General features: G+C 43.1%; 1 protein-coding gene across 2 annotated transcripts; it reads right to left on the reverse strand.

Annotated features, from left to right (window-relative positions):
- Nucleotides 1-599: 599 nt before the first annotated feature.
- LOC110496637 (putative acyl-CoA dehydrogenase 6) lies at nucleotides 600-23,553 on the reverse strand. Of its 2 annotated transcripts, none has more exons than XM_090209192.1 (3): nucleotides 23,280-23,548; nucleotides 15,851-15,971; nucleotides 600-1,600 (listed from the first exon to the last, which is right to left on the reverse strand). In XM_090209192.1, the coding sequence occupies exons 1-3, from the start codon at nucleotides 23,460-23,462 to the stop codon at nucleotides 1,593-1,595; spliced, it is 312 nt and encodes a 103-aa protein (XP_090065318.1). In that variant the 5' UTR covers nucleotides 23,463-23,548; the 3' UTR covers nucleotides 600-1,592. The 2 variants fall into 2 exon arrangements, 1 of the variants encoding a protein (XP_090065318.1); XR_016488601.1 differs by lacking the exon at nucleotides 600-1,600 and adding an exon at nucleotides 8,361-8,660 and having other exon boundaries at nucleotides 23,280-23,553.
- Nucleotides 23,554-23,818: the final 265 nt, after the last annotated feature.

Below are 23,818 nucleotides of genomic sequence, written 5' to 3' on the forward strand. Positions count from 1 at the left end.
AGGAGATTGGTGGCCATTTGGGATGCAGGCTAAACCTAACATCTTGTGACTGAGTGCTCTGGCTGTTTCCGTACCAATACATGGCATCACACTTTCCCCAGAGTCCATCATCCAGTGTTGGATTGAAATGAGTGGAGTCTCTCTCTCACCCTTGAGTTGAACTCTCTGGTCTGGTCCATGGCTGGGCTGGCCTGGCTGACCCTCCCTGCCTATCTGTCTCACCTCTTCCGTCTGTCACTTGACCATGTTATGGAAACACAGATCCACTGTACTGTATAACTCTGCAGTAGGCTTTGTGAAAGCCTACTGGTCTAAGCCTGTCTGCCTCTAAAGCATGGCATACACTGCCCTCCACATAGTCTCTACGGTAGTGACAGATCAATAATTGGTCTGGAAACTAGACCACCACTACATAACTGAGGGTTTAGCTTTCACATTCGAAGAGCTTGGTATATTAAGAGCCTAGTGCATAAAATAGTTCATGTGATTTGAATGTTCAAAGGATGTAATCAAAAGGTTTTATAATTTCATCTGAATGCCTATGAAAAAAGTGAAACTCCCCTAAATTACATGGTCTGCATTCACTGAACACTGAGTTTGATGATTAATATTTTATTTCAAATAATATGTGCTTATTCAGAGACTTTTGTATTATGATTGGCAGAAGCATATTACTTTAGTCTGTAGGTAGAATCTTCCTTCTCCCTCTACAGATACAGTCAAGCTGCACACGTGCCTGAGTTGTTTTCTATCAAAGTAAAAAATGAAATAAAAAATGACTCCAACAAATCCCCTGAACACAGACACACACCAACACATTTCTTTAACCTAATGCATTTTCCAAAACATTCACAAAGTGAAATAATACTTCCATCTCAGCTCGTACCGTCTTCTGTGCACTCCACATGGCAGCTTCCAAAGGTTAATGACTTTATATCAGAAAGGAAGTTCAGCCATTCTCAGCAGACAGACTTGGCAGGTAAACACACTGGAACTATTGGATTAGTTCATCTTAATAACGTGATATTCCATACTGACTTTGTGGAAGGAGGCCGCTGTATAGCGCTCCACATCCTGAGAGCTGAACTTAGAACCCCCTCAATAAGCAAGGTGTATGCAGGTGAGAGGTGTGGAACCATCCTTCTGTGATTACCTCTGTAAATCAAACACAAGGTTATTCTGCCTCTGTAGCCAAGCTCAGAGGAATGGTGACAAAATGCTGGCCTGACATCATGGAAGAGTGCCTCCAGCCTATGGGCATATACAGATGTAGGATCTTAATTTGATCACCCTACTGCAAGAGAACATTCCATTTCTGTAGTTGAGTTGTAGTGGGTCCACAGCAAATAGAAGGCAGCCCACATTATTGCCTCTCCAAAATGTGAGATTCATTGTGTACACACAATAAGTCAGACAACATGTAGACTATAAAGGTCTTCTCCACCTGATGGGATGGAATTCTTTTGATCTACAGAGTTCTTTGAAAAGGTTCTTGAAAGAAAGTTTAATTTCTTATATGACAGTGACATGCGATGTGCGACACAGTACTTACCCGGCTGTGAGTACACCTGTGACTTTGTGCCATTTCAGAATCAAGTACCTGTAAATTCAACACAATCAACAGTTATTTGTCATTACAAATGCAAAATTGCACCGATTTAACTATTCACATCAACCACAACAAAAGTTGTTTGAGTTGGGGAACTCTCCAGATATTGCCATAAGGATCCTCTCTGTGGGGATGTGATACCCATGACATTATCTACCGCCTGCCGTCATTACGTGCCTCTATTTTCACCTCTAGAGCCTGAAATGTAGCATCGCCTCATGAAACAGGTGTCTGACTGGCTCCCTTTCCTCTCTACCTGGCTCAAACAATGGAAATGATGGGCTTAAGCTGGCTGAAGATATCTTCCCTGCTTGTGAAGGGCACTGGCCTCTCAGTGGCACTCTCATATCTTTTAGAACATGGAAACCAGTGGGCGGGTTTGGCTTTCTAAGAGGATGCTGTCTGATGAGGGGTCTAGTGAGGACAGCTTTGCTCTGTGTTTCACGCTGGGTCTAACCTTTATCCAGGTGTGATTGCCCTTTTAAAAACACCAACTCACCCTGGACTCTAATAGCCAGATGAACTATATCTCCCTGGACTCTAATAGTCAGATGAACTATATCTCCCTGGACTCTAATCGCCAGATGAACTATATCTCCCTGGACTCTAATAGTCAGATGAACTATATCTCCCTGGACTCTAATAGCCAGATGAACTATATCTCCCTGCTATCTAATGGCCAAACAAACTAAATCTCCCTGGACTCTAATAGCCAGATGAACTATATCTCCCTGGACTCTAATAGTCAGATGAACTATATCTCCCTGGACTCTAATAGCCAGATGAACTATATCTCCCTGGACTAATAGCCAGATGAACTATATCTCGCTGCTATCTAATGGCCAAACAAACTAAATCTCCCTGGTCTCTAATAGTCAGATGAACTATATCTCCCTGCTATCTAATGGCCAGAAAAACTATATCTCCCTGGTCTCTAATAGTCAGATGAACTATATCTCCCTGTTCTCTAATTGGGGTAGCAGGTAGAATAGTGGTTATAGCATTGGATTACTAACCGAAAGGTTGCAAGATCAAATCCCCAAGCTGACAAGGTAAAAATCTGTCATTCTGCCCCTGAACAAGGCAGTTAACCCACTGTTCCTAGGCCGTCATTGAAAATAAGAATTTGTTCTTAACTGACTTGCCTTGTTAAATAAAGGTTAAATAAATAAATAATAATAGTCAGACAAACCATATCTCCCTGGTCTCTAATGGCCAGACAAACCATATCTCCCTGGTCTCTAATGGACAGACAAACTATATCTCCCTGGTCTTTAATAGCCAGACAAACTATATCTCACTGGTCTTTAATGGCCAGACAAACTATATCTCACTGGTCTCTAATGGTGAGACAAACCATATCTTTCTGGTCTCTAATGGCCAGACAAACTATATCTCACTGGTCTTTAATGGCCAGACAAACCATATCGCCCTGGTCTCTAATGGCCAGACAAACTATATCGCACTGGTCTTTAATGGCCAGATAAACTATATCTCACTGGTCTCTAATGGTGAGACAAACCATATCTCCCTGGTCTCTAATGACCAGACAAACCATATCTCCCTGGTCTCTAATGGCCAGACAAACTATATCGCACTGGTCTTTAATGGCCAGACAAACTATATCTCACTGGTCTTTAATGGCCAGACAAACCATATCTCCCTGGTCTCTAATGGCCAGACAAACCATATCTCCCTGGTCTTTAATGGCCAGACAAACGATATCTCCCTGGTCTCTAATGGTGAGACAAACCATATCTCCCTGGTCTCTAATGGCCAGACAAACCATATCTCACTGGTCTTTAATGGCCAGACAAACTATATCTCACTGGTCTCTAATGACCAGACAAACCATATCTCCCTGGTCTCTAATGGTGAGACAAACCATATCTCCCTGGTCTCTAATGGCCAGACAAACCATATCTGACTGGTCTCTAATAGTCAGATGAACTATATCTCACTGGTCTATGATAGTCGGATGAACTATATCTCCCTGGTCTCTGATAGTTAGATGAACTAAATCTCCCTGGTCTCTGATAGTCGGATGAACTATATCTCCCTGGTCTCTAATAGTCAGATGAACTATATCTCCCTGGTCTCTGATAGTCAGATGAACTATATCTCACTGGTCTATGATAGTCGGATGAACTATATCTCCCTGGTTTCTTATAGTTAGATGAACTATATCTCCCTGGTTTCTTATAGTTAGATGAACTATATCTCCCTGGTCTCTAATAGTTATATGAACTATATCTCCCTGGTTTCTAATAGTTAGATGAACTATATCTCCCTGGTCTCTAATAGTTATATGAACTATATCTCCCTGGTCTCTAATAGTTATATGAACTATATCTCCCTGGTTTCTTATAGTTAGATGAACTATATCTCCCTGGTCTCTAATAGTTATATGAACTATATCTCCCTGGTTTCTAATAGTCAGATGGACTATATCTCACTGGTCTCTAATAGTCAGATGAACTAGTCTTGTCTTATCTTGATTATTGTCGTGTGGTAGAGTGCTGCGGGGAACAGAGCGGCACGTCTTGCTCTTCGTTGTAATCAGAGGGCTGATATAAATCCTATGCATGCCAGTGTCTCTTGGCTAAGAGTTGAGGAGAGACTGACTGCATCACTTCTTCTTTTTATAAGAAACATTAATGTGTTGTAAATTGCAAATTGTTTGCATTGTCAACTTACACACAGCTCTGACCAACAAACTTACCTCACCAGACATGCCCCCACAGGTCTTTTCACAGTCCCCAAATCCAGAACAAAGTCAAGAAAGAGTACAGTATTATATAGAGCCATTATTGCATGGAACTCCCTTCCATTTCATATCAAATGAACAGTAAACCCGAGAAGCCGGTGAGAAAGCACCCTAGAAGTATGGAATAGCCGCGGGAAGAAGGGATGCTGAAGGTGATGCAGCACCCCCTGAAAAATCAGAATTACTGTAAAGGCTTCTAGGAGTAGTGGGTGGAGGAGTCAGGCGCAGAGAGCAGGGTAGTTCAAAACGTGGATCTTTATTCCAAGAACAGAGTAACGGTCACGCCACACATAAGGGCGCATAAATACCCAGTCCAACAACCAGGACGAAACTGTCCGGAAAAACGGAATCCACAATAATCCACACACCATGAACAGAAAAACAAGCCCGCACAAAAGCCGGCGGGCCTACCGGGTTCAAATAGCCCAAAACAAAACCCAAACAAGAAACAAGAAACTAATCAGACAAAACTAACTGAAACAGAAAAGGGAATCGGTGGCAGCTAGTAGGCCGGCGACGACGACTGCCGAGCGCCGCCCGAACAGGAAGAGGCACCATCTTTGGCGGGATTCGTGACAGTACCCCCCCCCCCACTCTTCTTCTGCCGTCCACCGGCCTGCTTTGAGAGTGTCCTGGACTGCCCTCCAGGTCTCCCTAGAGCTCTGCACCCACTCCTCCACCGCAGGAGCTTCGGTCTGACTCTGATGCCACGGAGCAAGAACCGGCTGGTAGCCCAGCACGCATTGGAATGGCGACATGTTCGTGGAGGAGTGACGGAGTGAGTTCTGGGCCAACTCCACCCATGGGACGTACCTCGCCCATTCTCCTGGCCGGTCCTGGCAATATGACCGCAGAAACGTACCCACTTCTTGGTTCACTCTCTCCACCTGCCCATTACTCTCGGGGTGATAACCAGAGGTCAGGCTGACCGAGACCCCCAGACGTTCCATAAACTCCCTCCAAACTCGGGACGTGAACTGGGGACCTCGATCAGATACGATGTCCTCCGGCACCCCGTAGAGCAGGAAGACGTGGGTAAATAGAGCCTCCGCAGTCTGTAGGGCCGTAGGGAGACCAGGCAATGGGAGGAGACAGCAGGACTTAGAGAACCAATCCACAATGACCAGAATGGTAGTGTTCCCCTGAGACGGGGAAAGATCAGTAATAAAGTCCACCGACAGATGAGACCAGGGCCGTTGTGGAACCGGGAGGGGCTGTAGTTTCCCTCTAGGCAGATGCCTAGGAGCCTTACTCTGGGCGCACACTGAACAGGAGGAGACATAGAGCCTAACGTCCTTAGCTAAGGTGGGCCACCAGTATTTTCCCCTAAGACCCCGCACTGTCCTCGCAAGCCCCGGATGACCTGAAGAGGGCAGTGTGTGAGCCCACCGAATCAATTCACGGACACCAAGTAGGACACCGGTAGGACACTGTGAAGGCGCAGGTTCCAACCGCAACGCCTGCTTGATGTCCGCGTCCACCTCCCATACCACCGGTCATTTTGCAGGGCTCTGGCAGTGCTCCTCCTGCTCCTCCTTGCACAAAGGCGGAGGTAGCGGTCCTGCTGCTGGGTTGTTGCCCTTCTACGGCCTCCTCCACGTCTCCTGGTGTACTGGCCTGTCTCCTGGTAGCGCCTCCATGCTCTGGACACTACGCTGACAGACACAGCTCGCATTGATGTGCCATCCTGGATGAGCTGCACTACCTGAGCCACTTGTGTGGGTTGTAGACTCCGTCTCATGCTACCACTAGAGTGAAAGCACCGCCAGCATTCAAAAGTGACCAAAACATCAGCCAGGAAGCATAGGAACTGAGAAGTGGTCTGTGGTCACCACCTGCAGAACCACTCCTTTATTGGGGGTGTCTTGCTAATTACCTATAATTTTCACCTGTTGTCTATTCCATTTGCACAACAGCATGTGAAATGTATTGTCAATCAGTGTTGCTTCCTAAGTGGACAGTTTGATTTCACAGAAGTGTGATTGACTTGGAGTTACATTGTGTTGTTTAAGTGTTCCCTTTATTTTTTTGAGCAGTGTATATATAATGTTAAGCCATGCCTCCTTGCCTGTGCAACATTTCCTCATCTCCCAGTCCTTCTTATGCGAATATACCCAATGCTTCTCCCTCTTTTTCTCCTGCCCTGCTACAGAGTCCAAGGTGCTAAAGGAGCTCCTTAAACTTGACCCCAAAAAACCTTCTGGGTCAGATGGTTTATACCCTTTCTTCTTTAAGGTTGCTGCCCCTATCATCGCCAAGCCTATCTTCAACCTTTTTACCCTGTCTCTCCTTTCTGGGAGGGTTGCATTGCTTGGAAGGCAGCCACGGTTCGTCCTTTATTTAAAGGGGAGATCAAGCTGATCCTAACTGCTATAGGCCTATTTCTATTTTGCCCTGTTACTCAAAAGTGTTGGTAACACTTGTCAATAATCAACTGACTGGCTTTCTTGATGTGTATAGTATTCTTTCGGGTATGCAATCTGGTTTCCGCTCAGTTTATTGATGTGTCAGTGCAACCTTAAAGGTCCGCGATGATCTCACCATTGCCCTTGATTCTAAGCAATGTTGTGCTGCTATTTTTATTGACTTTGCCAAAGCTTTTGATACGGTAGACTGTTCCATTCTTGTGGGCTGGTTAAGGAGTATTGGTGTCTCTGATGGGTCTTTGGCCTGATTTGCTAACTACCTCTCTCAAAGAGTGCAGTGTATGAAGTCAGAAGATATGCTGTCTCAGCCACTGCCTGTCACCAATGGAGTACCCGAAAGCTCGATCCTAAGCCCCATGCTCTTCTCAATTTACATCAACAACATAGCTCATCCATTTATATGCAGATGATAGTCTTATACTCAGCTGGCCCCTCTTCGGATTTTGTGTTAAATGCTCTACAAAAAAGCTTTCTTAGTGTCCAGCAAGCTTTCTCTGCCCTTAACCTTGTTCTGAACACCTCCAAAACAAATGTCATGTAGTGTGGTAAGAAGAATGCCCCTCTCCCCTCAGGTGTGATTACTACCGCTGAGGGTTTAGAGCTTGAGGTAAGTCACCTCATACAAGTCCTTGGGAGTATGGCTAGACAGTACACTGTCCTTCTCTCAGCACATATCAAAGCTGCAGGCTAAAGTTAAATCTAGACTTGGTTTCCACTATCGTAATTGGTCCTTTTTCACCCCAGCTGCCAAACTAACCGTGATTCAGATGACCATCCTACCCATGCTAGATTACGGAGACGTAATTTATAGATCGGCAGGTAAGGGTGCGCTTGAGCGGCTAGATGTTCTTTACCAATCGGCCATCAGATTTGCCACCAATGCTCCTTTATAAGACACATCACTGCACTCTATACTCTGTAAATTGGTCATCTTTGTATACCCGTCGCAAGACCCACTGGTTGATGCTTATTTGTAAAAACCCTCTCAGGCCTCACTCCCCCCTATCTGAGATATCTACTGCAGCCCTCATCCTCCACATACAACACCCGTCATTGTAAATAACAATTTGTTCTTAACTGACCTGCCTAGTTAAATAAATGCCGGTCACATTCTGTTAAAGGTCCCCAAAGCACAAACATCCCTGGGTCACTCCTCTTTTCAGTTCGCTGCAGCTAGCGACTGGAATGAGCTGCAACAAACTCTAACTGGACAGTTTTATCTCAGTCTCTTCATTCAAAGCCTCAATCATGGACACTCTTACTGACAGTTGTGGCTGCTTTGTGTGATGTATTGTTGTCTCTACCTTCTTGCCCTTTGTGCTGTTGTCTGTGCCCAATAATGTTTGTAGCATGTTTTGTGCTGCTACCATGTTGTCATGTTGTGTTCCTACAATGCTGTGTTGTCATGTGTCGCTGCCTTGCTAATTTGTTGTCTTAGGTCTCTCTTTATGTAGTGTTGTCTCTCTTGTTGTGATGTGTGTGTTGTCCTATTTTTATTGTGGCAGACCAGGAGGTTGGGTGAAAACGTTTACACAGATCAGACACGGACAAAGTAGGATTTGCTCAGTTTCAAAGGTGTTTATTAACCTAATAGTTCAAAAGAAAAGAATAGGTCTCCCCCAAGAGACCCTCTCCGGGATACCGTCTTCTGGGCTTTGCGTCTTGCTGTATCCTGTGGAGAGCAAAAACTGAACTCTCTCCTGTTACGGCTGGAACCGTCCCCAGGAGTCCTTTCTTCCCCCAGTCTCTCTCCTGTGTGCTCCCCTTTCTTCAGCTTTATGGGACTCGTACAGCTGGTGAGCAATCAGCCCTTGATTACTCACCAGCCCCAATTAGTCCTGGCTGGAGAGCTGACCTGCTGTACGCCACATTATATTAAATGTATTTTCAATATTTAATCCCGTCCTAACAGGAGGCCTATTGGTAGGCCGTCATTGTAAATAACAATTTGTTCTTAACTGACCTGCCTAGTTAAATAAAGGTTAAATAAATAAATTATATAACTAAGGACCCGGCTATCGTCCAGAAGGCGAGGTCAGTACAGGTGCATCAAAGCTGGGACCGAGAGACTGAAAAACAGCTTCTATCTCAAGGCCATCAGACTGTTAAACAGCCACCACTAACATTGAGTGGCTGCTGCCAACACACTGACTCAACTCCAGCCACTTTAATAATGGGAATTGATGTAAAATATATCACTAGCCACTTTAAACAATGCTACTTAATATAATGCTTACATACCCTACATTATTTATCTCATATGAATATGTATGTACTGTACTCTATATCATCTACTGCATCTTTATGTAATACATGTATCACTAGCCACTTTAAACTATGCCACTTTGTTTACATACTCATCTCATATGTATATACTGTACTCGATACCATCTACTGTATCTTGCCTATACCGTTCTGTACCATCACTCATTCATATATCTTTATGTACATATTCTTTATCCCTTTACACTTGTGTGTATAAGGTAGTAGTTTTGGAATTGTTAGCTAGATTACTCGTTGGTTATTACTGCATTGTCGGAACTAGAAGCACAAGCATTTCGCTACACTCGCATTAACATCTGCTAACCATGTGTATGTGACAAATAACATTTGATTTGATTTGACTTAACACCTCCCTCTGCAACTGGATCCTGGACTTCCTGACGGGGAGCCCCCAGGTGGTAAGGGTAGGCAACAACACATCTGCCTCACTGATCCTCAACACGGGGGAACCTCAGGGGTGCTTGCTTTGTCCCCTCCTGTACTCCCTGTTCACCCACGACTGCGTGGCCAGGCACGACTCCAACACCATCATTAAGTTTGCTGAAGACATAACTGGTAGGCCTGATCACCGACAACGATGAGACAGCCTATGAGGAAGAGGTCAGAGACCTGTCAGTGTGGTGCCAGGACAACAACCTCTCCTTCAATGTGAGCAAGACAAAGGAGCTGATCGTGGACTATAGGAAAAGGAGGGCTGAACCGGCCCCCATTAACATCAACGGGGCTGTAGTGGAGCGGGTCGAGAGTTTCAAGTTCCTTGGTGTCCACATCAACAATGAACTATCATGGTCCAAACACACCAAGACAGTTGTTATGAAGAGGGCATGGGAAAAACCTATTACCACTCAGGAGACTGAAAAGATTTGGCATGGGTCCTCAGATCCTCAAAAGGTTCTACAGCTGCACCATCGAGAGCATCCTGACTGGTTGCATCACTGCCTGGTATGGCAATTGCTCGGCCTCTGACCTCAAGGCACTAAAGAGGCTAGTGCGAACGGCCCAGTGCATCACTGTTGCCATTCAGGGCCTCTATACCAGGAGGTGTCAGAGGAAGGCCCTAAAAATTGTCAAAGACTCCAGCCACCCTACTCATCAACTGTTCTCTCTGCTACCGCACGGCAAGCGGTACCGGAGAGCCAAGTCTAGGTCCAAGAGGGTTCTAAACAGCTTCTACCCCCAAGCCATAAGACTCCTGAACACCTAATCAAATGGCTACCCAGACTATTTGCATTGCCCCCTCTCTGACAACACTGCTACTCTCTGTTGTTATCATCTATGCACAGTAACTTTAATAACTCTACCTACATATTACCTCAACTAACCAGTGCCCCCGCACATGGACTATGTACAGTACCCCCCTGTATATATTCTCGCAATTGTTATTTTACTGCTGCTCTTTAATGACTTGTTACTTTTATTTCTTATTCTTATCCATATATTTTTTAAACTGCATTGTTGATTAGGGGCTCGTAAGTAAGCATTTCACTGAAAGGTCTACATCTGTTGTATTTGGCACATGTGACAAAAATGTTTTATTTGATATCGATGGGTTTCTAAGACAGACAGTCATCCTCATAGATTGCTGTATTGAACATGCATGTAGATTAGACACACTGTAAATCAGTGGAATAGTTGTCTGAGAACGAACCATTTAATTGGCTATGTCTCCAGAGGGATGCGAACCTAGCAAGTCTCTAGGCCAATGAATCACTCATGGGTGTATCAATGACGACTGCCACTACGATAGACACGTTTGGCTCACTGAACTACAATGTATTTCAATGACACGTCATCAATCCTACAATAAGTAAAATGGAATGCAAAAAAAGTAACTGACTCACAATCCCTTAGCTTAGTTTAAGAATAACGAGTCACTGGTACAGTATGTGTAATATAATTATATTATTACTACAAGAGTCTCTCTGGATGAGAGCGTCTGCTAAATCATTCTAATGTAATGTCAATGTAATGACTGAGGAAGAAGAGTGGAGGACACTAAGGGAGAAAGTCAGGGGCAACATAACATTGAACCATCATAACAGAACTATCAGAAAAATTTTGACCAGTGGAAAACCCGGCTGGGTTGCCAAGTCTCGTAAATCGGGCCGGAGACGGGCCAATGTCAGAGGCTGAACTCTGAATCCCACTGTCCTGTCTGGGCGTGGAATAACAATACTCACTCACACACGCACACACACACACACACACACAGGGAGGTAGAGATCACTCGTGTTCTGCTCCCTGTTGCCTGGGCAACACTTTCCTGTTCTGGTTCTCTTGCTTACGGAAGAAAAGGGGAGTGTTTGTGTGTGTGTGAGCAGCAGAGTTTTTTCCTGTTTCGTGGTGGGTAGTGGAGTGACATAATCAGCTGAAGAGCAATCTGGCACTGAAGCTTTATTAATGTGAAGGCTGGCTCCAGTACAGTGCCTCCAAACTTTAGATATAATTTGTAGAAACTGGAGTAGGTTGGTCGTGACCTATGGATAAATAAATAGTCTAAATATGAATGTTTCATACGTTGATTGTAACGCTTGTCGTCTGGAGAAAGAGAGGAGGACCAAGGTGCAGCGTGGTAAGTGTTCATTATTTTAATAAAACAACTGAACACAGAACAAAACAAAAAACAAAAACACAGTCCTGTAAGGTGATGAAAAACACTAAACAGAAAATAATCACCCACAACCAAAATGGGGAAAACAGGCTACCTAAGTATGATTCTCAATCAGAGACAACGATCGACAGCTGCCTCTGATTGAGAACCATACCAGGCCAAACACAGAAATACAACAAAGAAAAAAGGACATACCCACCCCAACTCACGCCCTGACCAAACTAACACAAAGACATAATAAAGGAACTAAGGTCAGAACGTGACATTGATATCTGCCAGGTTTTGTACTGTACCACGGCGCTAAGAGAGAGATGTTACAAGAAATGAAAAGCTTTGAATTACAAGTTGAAGCTGCTTTTAAGTTTAAGCCTGCATGCTTGGCACTAAAGGGCCTGAGTTTTTTGCCTTTAAGCCCTAGACCTCTCATTCCAAAACTCCCCTGCGCTCTACAAGTCCGTCATCGTTCAAAGCTAAGTCCTTTTCGTCATCTGAAGATAAGGATGCATCATGGTCCACACATACTAACACGGTCTTGAAGAAGGCACAACTTCTTCCCCCTCAGGAGGCTGAAAAGGTTATACAGCTGCACCATTGAGAGCATCTTGACTGGCTGCATCACCGCTTGGTTTGGTAACTGCACAGCTTCTACCCCCAAGCCATAAGACAGCTTAACATTTAGTTTAATAGTTAGCCAAATAGCTACCTGGACTATCTGCCTTGACCTTTGCATTAACCTTCTTCACTCATCACATATGCTGCTGTTACTGTTTATTATCTGTTACTTTATTCCTAGTTATATGTACGTACAGTATATATCTCAATTACCTCATACCCCTGCACATCGACTGAGTACTGGTACCCTGTGTACATAACCAAGTTGTCATTACTCATTATGTATTTATTATTACGTGTTTTACTTTTCTATTAATTCTCTATTTTCTTTCTCTCTGCATTGTTGGGAAGGGCCCGTAAGAATTTCACTATTAGTCTACACCTGTTTTTTACGAAGCATGTGACGAATAACATTTTATTTAATTTGATTATTTGACATTTTAATCCCTCAATGGCTATTTCTTCTGTGAAAACCATTCCCAGTCCATCTGGTATTTCTCCATCCCAACAGTACAGGCCTAAGCCTCCTGGTCGGTGTAATCCTCTCCCATTCCAATCAATCTAACCAGACTCAAGTTTTACCATTGCAACATTTGATGTACAGTCACATTGACTGTGTTTGTCTGAAGATTGAGGCATCACAGCTGGTGATGCCCCACTGCGATTGGTTATTCCCCATCATTTGAAACAATGTCAATGAATGTCATCCCCATATTTCCTTTGAGGTACCTCAGTCATACACTTTTATGAGTTAATTTTACTCCAAGCTCAGAGTTTGTCTGTGGAGTGTCTTAACATCAACCTAAAAACTACTCCGAGCTGGGATTTTTTTCTTCTTCCTAAAACAAGTTTTAACAGGATTCCTAGGACCTTTTCTGAGATGCTTTGTGGATACGGGCCCTGATCTCTATTGTATAGTAATTCAGGAAAACACAGAAGATACTACTAACAAAATTGGAAATTATTCAATTATATTGATTAGGCAATGCATATCCAACAAATGTTTGGAGGCACATTTCAGCAGACCATTTCACAATTTGGTATTTAGAGTAGAGGTCGACCGATTAATCGGAATGGCCGATAAATTAGGGCCGATTTCAAGTTTTCATAACAATCGGAAATCGGTATTTTTGGGCGCCGATTTGCCGATTTTTGCATTTTTATACCTTTATTTAACTAGGCAAGTCAGTTAAGAACACATTCTTATTTTCAATGAGGTCCTAGTAACGGTGGGTTAACTGCCTCGTTCAGGGGCAGAACTACAGATTTTCACCTTGTCAGCTCGGGGGATGCAAACTTGCAACCTTACAGTTAACTAGTCCAACGCAATAACAACCTACCTCTCTCTAATTGCACTCCACAAGGAGACTGACTGCCTGTTATGCGAATGCAGTAAGCCAAGGTAAGTGGCTAGCTAGCATTAAACTTATCTTATAAAAAAACAATCGATCATAATCACTAGTTAACTACACATGGTTGATGATATTACTAGATATTATCTAGCGTATCCTGCGTTGCATATAATCTGACTGAGCATACAAGTATCTAAGTATCTGACTGAGCCGTGGTAGGCAGAAGCAGGCGTGTAAACATTCATTCAAACAGCACTTTCGTGCGTTTTGCCAGCAGCTCTTCGTTGTGCGTCAAGCATTGTGCTGTTTATGACTTCAAGCCTATCAACTCCCGAGATGAGGCTGGTGTAACCAAAGTGAATTGGCTAGATAGTTGGCGCGCGCTAATAGTGTTTCAAACTTCACTCGCTCTGAGCCTTGGGGTGGTTGTTTCCTTGGGGAAGGGTACATTTTTTTGTACCCTTCCCCAGATCTGTGCCTCGACACAATCCTGTCTTGGAGCTCTACGGAGAATTCCTTCGACCTCATGGCTTGGTTTTTGCTTTGACATGCACTGTCAACTGTGGGACCTTATATAAGACAGGTGTGTGCCTTTCCAAATCATGTTCAACCAATTGAATTTACCATAGGTGGACTCAAATCAAGTTGTAGAACACATCTCATGGATGATCAATGGAAACAGGATGCACCTGAGCTCAATTTTGAGTCTCATAGCAACGGGTCTGAATAGTTATGTAAATAAGCTATTTCCGTAAAAAAATATATATATAGATTTGCAAACATTTCTTCACTTTTTTTTCTCGCTTTGTCATTATGGGGTATTGTGTGTAGATTAATTAGGATTTTTTTTATTTAATCAATTTTAGAATAAGGCTGTAACGTAACAAAATGTGGAAAAAGGGAAGGGGTCTGAATACTTTCCGAATGCACTGTAGGCTATCAGAAATATAGGCTATTAGCAATATAGGCTATTAGCAATGTGTGTCTCGTCTCAGCGTTAGTCTCTGACAGTGTAGGATAAACCATAAAGAGGTTATCTAATATACCATCTGGTAATCTGATGTGTCTGGGACTTCCTTGTCCCCCTTCTCTCTAATCCAGCCTGTTAATGCTGAAGGGCTCTGTAGTTAGCACTTTGTAAAGCTGCTCGCCCCACTCTTCTCTGACCTAGCTAGATTTATGAGCCAATTTCCACATAGGGCCCACCACGACCAACAACACCCACTGCATTGTTCTCTGTAGTAGTTCACTTCAAAATAAAAGTTTGTTAGATGTTTTGACATCTAGGGGGACTAATGTCGAGATTAGTTGTATTTTCTAGTCATTGGGTTGATATGCTGTATTTGGATCTAGATTGGTGTGTAGTGTGACTTGGACCCATCTCGACCTCTTTTGAGGTCTGAAAACATCTTGACAAAATTAGACTTAGGAATGAATCACCACTTTAAATTCTGAAACGTGTTATATATGATTAAAATACGACAATCAAAGTTGTTCTAAAAAGTATATTTCCCCCTCAGTGATGCTGCAGGTGGTAGAGGACAGCATTTGAAATGGAAATAGGACTGACAGCTTTTGTAGAATGTAACTCCACACATTCAGAGTGGGCAAATATCTACACTCACCACAATATGGCCGCTACTCACATACATATTCAGTGGAGTGGGCCAAAGCCAGAATGACACCCTAAGCACTCCTTAGGCCTATATCATCTTGAGTCTGGTATGCAACAACATTTCTCTACTTAATTTTCTCACGCTAGCCCTTGAGAGGCTCTTCTGTTGAGTTTTGATGAAGATCAGTGCCTAGTTGGACACATTGGGCACTTAGGGGTCTATGAGGAACTCATTACCACTTGCTGCTGCTTTATCTTTCAAGACCCTTTTACGAGGCTACACCATTTTCTTATTTTCAAGCTGCTCCTCATCTCACTCTGATTCAGGTGATTGTTCATGAAAACACTAGATTCATTAAACCATCTTTATCATCTGAAATTAGCTGCCCTCTTCAAAGCGAAGTGCTTTCAACTGACACAGTTTTATAGTGGGGAGACAGTGAAATATGTTTAGCATAATTTCCCACAAATGAATCAGAATCAGGCAAAGAAATATCTCAGAAAAAGTCATTAACCGGGTGATTTTTTGAGACAATTCAATTTCACAGAGGAAGAGACACAGAAGAAGTTCATACCAACTGGCTTGTTGACACCCAGAAAGCCAGCATTTCCCAAGAGCTTGAAGACTTTGTGGGCAGGAAATATCCCCTCTGCCTCCCATTGGTCCACATAGGGGTTGATATCCTGGTCGATGATCTACAACACATGCAAAGACAGAGGGAAAGATGACAAACACATGGACGTAGGTGTGGTACGAGCTACGTGGCCTGGACGTAGGTTGTCTGTGTGAGAATGGATATGTATGCCAATGGTGTGGTTGTGTGAGACTAACTTTTACATTACATTTCATTCCAATCTATTGAATGTTAATATAAATAGCTTACTTTCCCCTGACAATTTACTTGGAAATTGACTCACCATCTTGACAGAAACACATTAAGAACGGTCCATAGTTGACAACTTCCCGTTTATTTACAACTGTATTTTCAGCAGTCCTGTTCTGCCTCTACTTCAGTCTATGTAACCTATCACTGGCAGACTGCTAGACTAAGGTCTACATATCAATGAATACAAAAAGAACACAAAACATACTGAAAGAACATCTCATATGGATGAATACATGCTATGATAAGAGGGGGATGCTATTGTGTGTGCTACTTCCCACCTATCTATTACACTCGCTGTCAACAAGCCTTTATTGCAGTTTCACAAGACAGCCGATAGAGATCGGATTAGTGTATTACCATGTAGCCTAGCTCCCCAAACCCAATCCAAATTCTTGTCATTAAGAGGGAAACAATTATAATATAGTTCGAGACTAACAAGCCTATGTTTGCATCTAACAATGTTAGCCAAAAATCAAATCTAATTTCCCTATGGAGTCACCATAATACTAACTGTACCAGTTACAGTATACCAGCTCCAGCACATGGACATAGAGATGTGCAGGAATCTAGAAGCATGAAGTGATTCGGATTAAGTGGAACATTAGATCCTCCATGTAAAGCTACAGTAATATATTATGGATTATGAAAATCTCTCTTAAATCCACTTGAGGGCATTCCCTTCATAGCGGGGCCACAGCCAAACTCCCCTGCGTCATGCTTGAAAACTGTTAGGGAATGAAGGGATGAGGAGCGGAACACTCCCGTTCTAGAGATATGGGAGTGTCAAGAGACCATTGGTACGTCCCAAATTCCATATGTAGTGCACTACTTTTGAGCAGTGCCCAATACATTGTGTACACAAAACATTAAGAAAACCTGCTCTTTCCATGACAGACTGACCAAGTTAATCTACAGTGCCTTGCGAAAGTATTCGGCCCCCTTGAACTTTGCGACCTTTTGCCACATTTCAGGCTTCAAACATAAAGATATAAAACTGTATTTTTTTGTGAAGAATCAACAACAAGTGGGACACAATCATGAAGTTGAACGACATTTATTGGATATTTCAAACTTTTTTAACAAATCAAAAACTGAAAAATTGGGCGTGCAAAATTATTCAGCCCCTTTACTTTCAGTGCAGCAAACTCTCTCCAGAAGTTCAGTGAGGATCTCTGAATGATCCAATGTTGACCTAAATGACTAATGATGATAAATACAATCCACCTGTGTGTAATCAAGTCTCCGTATCAATGCACCTGCACTGTGATAGTGTCAGAGGTCTGTTAAAAGCGCAGAGAGCATCATGAAGAACAAGGAACACACCAGGCAGGTCAGAGATACTGCTGTGAAAACGTTTAAAGCCGGATTTGGATACAAAAAGATTTCCCAAGCTTTAAACATCCCAAGGAGCACTGTGCAAGCGATAATATTGAAATGGAAGGAGTATCAGACCACTGCAAATCTACCAAGACCTGGCCGTCCCTCTAAACTTTCAGCTCATACAAGGAGAAGACTGATCAGAGATGCAGCCAAGAGGCCCATGATCACTCTGGATGAACTGCAGAGATCTACAGCTGAGGTGGGAGACTCTGTCCATAGGACAACAATCAGTCGTATATTGCACAAATCTGGCCTTTATGGAAGAGTGGCAAGAAGAAAGCCATTTCTTAAAGATATCCATAAAAAGTGTTGTTTAAAGTTTGCCACAAGCCACCTGGGAGACACACCAAACATGTGGAAGAAGGTGCTCTGGTCAGATGAAACCAAAATTGAACTTTTTGGCAACAATGCAAAACGTTATGTTTGGCGTAAGAGCAACACAGCTGAACACACCATCCCCACTGTCAAACATGGTGGTGGCAGCATCATGGTTTGGGCCTGCTTTTCTTCAGAAGGGACAGGGAAGATGGTAAAAATTGATGGGAAGATGGATGGAGCCAAATACAGGACCATTCTGGAAGAAAACCTGATGGAGTCTGCAAAAGACCTGAGACTGGGACGGAGATTTGTCTTCCAACAAGACAATGATCCAAAACATAAAGCAAAATCTACAATGGAATGGTTAAAAATAAACATATCCAGGTGTTAGAATGGCCAAGTCAAAGTCCAGACCTGAATCCAATCGAGAATCTGTGGAAAGAACTGAAAACTGCTGTTCACAAATGCTCTCCATCCAACCTCACTGAGCTCGAGCTGTTTTGCAAGGAGGAATGGGAAACAATTTCAGTCTCTCGATGTGCAAAACTGATAGAGACATACCCCAAGCGACTTACAGCTGTAATCGCAACAAAAGGTGGCGCTACAAAGTTTTAACTTAAGGGGGCTGAATAATTTTGCACGCCCAATTTTTCAGTTTTTGATTTGTTAAAAAAGTTTGAAATATCCAATAAATGTCGTTCCACTTCATGATTGTGTCCCACTTGTTGTTGATTCTTCACAAAAAAATACAGTTTTATATCTTTATGTTTGAAGCCTGAAATGTGGCAAAAGGTCGCAAAGTTCAAGGGGGCCGAATACTTTCGCAAGGCACTGTAGGTGAAAGCTATGATCCCTTATTGATGTCACTTGTTAAATCCACTTCAATCAGTATAGATGAAGGGGAGGAGACCAGTAAAATAAGTATTTGTTTATCCTTGAGACATTTGAGACATGGATTGTGTGTGTGTGCCATTCAGAGGGTGAACGGGCAAGACAAAATATTTAAATGCCTTTGAATGGGGTATGGTATTAGGTGTCAGGTGCACCAGTTTGAGTGTGTCAAGAACTGCAATGCTGCTGGGTTATTCCACGCTCAACAGTTTCCCGTTTGTAACAAGAATGGTCCACCACCCAAAGGACATCAAGCAAACATGACACAACTGTGGGAAGCATAGGAGTCAACATGGGTCAGCATCCCTGTGGAACGCTTTCGACACCTTGTAGAATCCATGCCCCAACGAACTGAGGCTGTTCTGAGGGAAGGTGTTCCTAGTGTGTGGTACACTCAGTGTATAGGGAACAGGGTGTCATTTGGGACGCAGCCCTTGACTCATATGATTTGTGCATCCAATAGGTCTTCAGCTGGAAAACTACTTAAAAAGACACTATCAACATCCTACATTTTCTCTGCGAACTCAACCACTTCTTAGGGGGAGATGATGCCTACATGTGTATATGCTAACCTCATTCGCAAAGATAAACAGCATGATGAGATGGATGGTGTTCTTTTTTGAAGGAGCATAGAGTACAGTAGAAGAGCTTAAACATACAACTACTATCAGCTTTTAAGTGTTTAACATAGCCTATATGCATTTAATCTACGATGCATAATTGGTTTCAACAAGCCACCTGAAATTGTTTCGCGAAGTCTACATCCTCATAAAAATAGACCTGTTTTTAGGCGGAAATGTTCAAAACAGTTAATACTGCCTATGTAAAATAGTTTGATTTTAGGCAACGACGTGTGCTTCCTCCCAATTCCATTTCGGTAGTTAATGTAGAGACCCTTGACAAACCTGTCCATAAATCTGCATTCAAGCGTTGCTGTAGAGCACAACAACTCTCCAATGGCAGGTAGAGAGAAAATTAAAAGCAATTAAAAACACCATAATTATGCAGTTAAGTGAGGAAAATGACTAATTTAGTGTAATGCAGCTTCCTTCAGTGCATAAGCCACAGTCAGGGGCCACGAGTCACTGTTCATTATGGAGTTTGTTCTAAAATCTTAAAATTCAGTCTTATTAAATATGACTGAGTTCATAACCAGAGTAAAGCACAAGTTCTGGCTTTCCATGGGGGTTTGAAGGCATTTCAAGACAAACGAACAATTGCCAAGAGGAAAATGCCTCCCCAAAATGCCTGTTTTCATATTCCAAAAGATTGAGCAAGGAGTCATAGCAACATAGCCAAGAATAACAAACAGACCTATAACCTAAGAGTACAGGACAGGTAGGTCTACTGTATAACCTACGAGTACAGGACAGGTAGACCTACTGTATAACCTACGAGTACAGGACAGCTAGGCCTACTGTATAACCTATGAGTACAGGACAGCTAGGCCTACTGTTAAACCTACGAGTACAGGACAGGTAGACCTACTGTATAACCTACGAGTACAGGACAGGTAGACCTACTGTATAACCTATGAGTACAGGACAGGTAGACATACTGTATAACCTACGAGTACAGGACAGCTAGGCCTATAACCTACAAGTACAGGACAGGTAGGCCTATAACCTACGAGTACAGGACAAGTAGGCCTATAACCTACAAGTACAGGACAAGTAGGCCTATAACCTACAAGTACAGGACAAGTAGGCCTATAACCTACAAGTACAGGACAGGTAGGCCTATAACCTACGAGTACAGGACAAGTAGGCCTATAACCTATGAGTACAGGATAGGTATAACCTACGAGTACAGGACAGGTAGGCCTACTGTATAACCTAAGAGTACAGAACAGCTAGGCATACTGTATGACCTACGAGTACAGGACAGGTAGACCTATAACCTACGAGTACAGGACAGGTATAACCTACGAGTACAGGACAGGTAGGCCTATAACCTATGAGTACAGGACAGCAAGGCTACTGTATAACCTACGAGTACAGGACAAGTAGGCCTATAACCTACGAGTACAGGACAGGTATAACCTACGAGTACAGGACAGGTAGGTCTATAGCATACGAGTTTCTTTATGGGATTGTACAGAACAATAACACTATACACACACTACACTCACTCCAGGGGAAGGCATGAGTAACAAACCTGTGAGAAATAAAGCACAGTATAATCAAAATGACCAAGAGACAGATATGAGCAGAGTACGGGTCCCGCTCTTCCTCTGCAATAAATGCACAATTTGACAAAGTTCAAAAATGTTTATTTATTTTTTATTTCACCTTTATTTAACCAGGTAGGCTAGTTGAGAACTAGTTCTCATTTGCAAAGTTCTCGTTCTCAAAGTTCTCATTTGCAACTGCGACCTGGCCAAGATAAAGCATAGCAGTGTGAACAGACAACACAGAGTTACACATGGAGTAAACAATTAACAAGTCAATAACACAGTAGAAAAAAGGAGAGTCTATATACACTGTATGCAAAAGGCATGAGGAGGTAGGCGAATAATAAAAATTTTGCAGATTAACACTGGAGTGATAAATGATCAGATGGCCATGTACAGGTAGAGATATTGGTGTGCAAAAGAGCAGAAAAGTAAATAAATAAAAACAGTATGGGGATGAGGTAGGTAAAAATGGGTGGGCTATTTACCGATAGACTATGTACAGCTGCAGCGATCGGTTAGCTGCTCAGATAGCAGATGTTTGAAGTTGGTGAGGGAGATAAAGTCTCCAACTTCAGCGATTTTTGCGTTCCAGTCACAGGCTGCAGAAAACTGGAACGAAAGGCGGCCAAATGAGGTGTTGGCTTTAGGGATGATCAGTGAGATACACCTGCTGGAGCTCGTGTTACGGGTGGGTGTTGCCATCGTGATCAGTGAACTGAGATAAGGCGGAGCTTTACCTAGCATGGACTTGTAGATGACCTGGAGCCTGGGTCTGGCGACAAATATGTAGCGAGGGCCAGCCGACTAGAGCATACAGGTCGCAGTGGTGGGTGGTATAAGGTGCTTTAGTGACAAAACGGATGGCACTGTGATAAACTGCATCCAGTTTGCTGAGTAGAGTGTTGGAAGCAATTTTGTAGATGACATCGCCGAAGTCGAGGATCGGTAGGATAGTCAGTTTTACTAGGGTAAGTTTGGCGGCGTGAGTGAAGGAGGCTTTGTTGCGGAATAGAAAGCCGACTCTAGATTTGATTTTCGATTGGAGATGTTTGATATGAGTCTGGAAGGAGAGTTTACAGTCTAGCCAGACACCTAGGTACTTATAGATGTCCACATATTCAAGGTCGGAACCATCCAGGGTGGTGATGCTAGTCAGGCGTGCGGGTGCAAGCAGCGAATGCTTGAAAAGCATGCATTTGGTTTTACTAGCGTTTAAGAGCAGTTGGAGGCCACGGAAGGAGTGTTGTATGGCATTGAAGCTCGTTTGGAGGTTAGATAGCACAGTGTCCAAGGACGGGCCGGAAGTATATAGAATGGTGTCGTCTGCGTAGAGGTGGATCAGGGAATCGCCCGCAGCAAGAGCAACATCATTGATATATACAGAGAAAAGAGTCGGCCCGAGAATTGAACCCTGTGGCACCCCCATAGAGACTGCCAGAGGACCGGACAGCTTTTGTGGAGCGATGGGTAACGATGCTTCGAGGGTGACTGTTGTTGATGTGTGCAGAGGGTCCCTGGTTCGCGCCCGGGTATGGGCGAGGGGACGGTCTAAAGTTATACTGTTACATTGATGCTGTTGACCCGGATCACTGGTTGCTGCGGAAAAGGAGGAGGTCAAAAGGGGGGCGAGTGTAACGGATGTGAAATGGCTAGCTAGTTATATCGCAATATTACAATAGCTAGTCATATCTGCAAAGTAGTTAACACTGTCAGTTCTACTTTAATGATTGGCTAAATTCCACCTACTGGTCAGTCAGGTTTAATGCAAAAAGTTAAGCTTATGGGCTTGTTCGACATTGCAGCCGACAGTGCAGGCGACTGCCAACTGACTAATCTACAAATCACCTTGCATCATAAATAATAATTTGTTCTTAACTGACTTGCCTAGTTAAATAACTACTTATTATTTGTAGACTAGTCAGTCAGTCACAATTTACCCAAGATACATTATGGTTTTGATGCTCTTGAACACAGCCTATAACTCAAAACACCTGATGTTTGTTTTTTTCTCCCACAAGGCTGTATCCAACTATTACAGCTTTTTCTGTTTTGTTCAGGTTGTGGTGTTTGTAACATTGCGAAATATTGTCGTAGGATAGAACTGAAACTTTATTCAGATAATACGAATAGAAAAAGAGTCGTTTGTGTCGAGTTAGCCTTTCTGCTAGTGACCTCTCACCTACTTTAATGGTCCTTAAAGTGCGATTATCATTTGCAAGTTATACCACCAATATTCACCTCCACGAAAGCTATATTATTATTAACTTTGTGTGAAATTGAATCATGACTTTATTATTATGTGGTTCATTGTTGTAATGGTACGCTAACTAACTGGCTACCAGTCTTGCATACCTTTTTAAGAGATTCCTTCAACGCAAAATGCTCTGGTGTGTAGAGTAAATGATCAGCCGTTATCTCTGAACCACTGGCCGTTTTGGGTTTAGATGAGACATTTTCAGACAGCTTCCTTGTACTGCTTAGCGAGGTTAATTTGGAGAAATGACGGCTTACTACCAAATTCAGTCGCTGAGCCATTTCTGTGTAAGTAACAGTTTATGTTGTGTGTGCGTCAATGAGCTGCACATGCGCATCTAGTAGTGTCACAGGCTATTGCCACGTTCAAAACAATTGGGAACCCCGAAATCTCCGATTTCTGTGCGGGCCTTTTTCTAGAGATCCGTCTTTCCGACCTGAAGATCATTGACGTCATGATGTGATTTCGTATTTCTTTCGAGTTCCCAGTTGTTCTCAACGCGGCATAAATGCAGTAGTAGGTCATGTCAGACAAAGTAGAAAGCTGTAGGCTAGAAAGTGGGATTTCATGATGTTCAGGTGAGCTACCCATAACATACATGTTCCTTACTTTCATAACTACTTTTTTCCCCATTGAT

This window comes from Oncorhynchus mykiss, chromosome 18 (genome assembly GCF_057628025.1).
Source record: "Oncorhynchus mykiss isolate SJ-2025 chromosome 18, ASM5762802v1, whole genome shotgun sequence".
Lineage (NCBI taxonomy): Eukaryota > Metazoa > Chordata > Actinopteri > Salmoniformes > Salmonidae > Oncorhynchus > Oncorhynchus mykiss.

Bases quoted from the DNA above. Each gene is read 5' to 3' on its own strand.
- LOC110496637 (XM_090209192.1), bottom strand. From the start codon at position 23,462: ATGGCTCAGCGACTGAATTTGGTAGTAAGCCGTCATTTCTCCAAATTA. The intron at 15,972-23,279 runs GTATGCAAGACT...CATGTGTTGTAG, and splicing joins TGAAGGAATCTCTTAAAAAG to ATCATCGACCAGGATATCAA.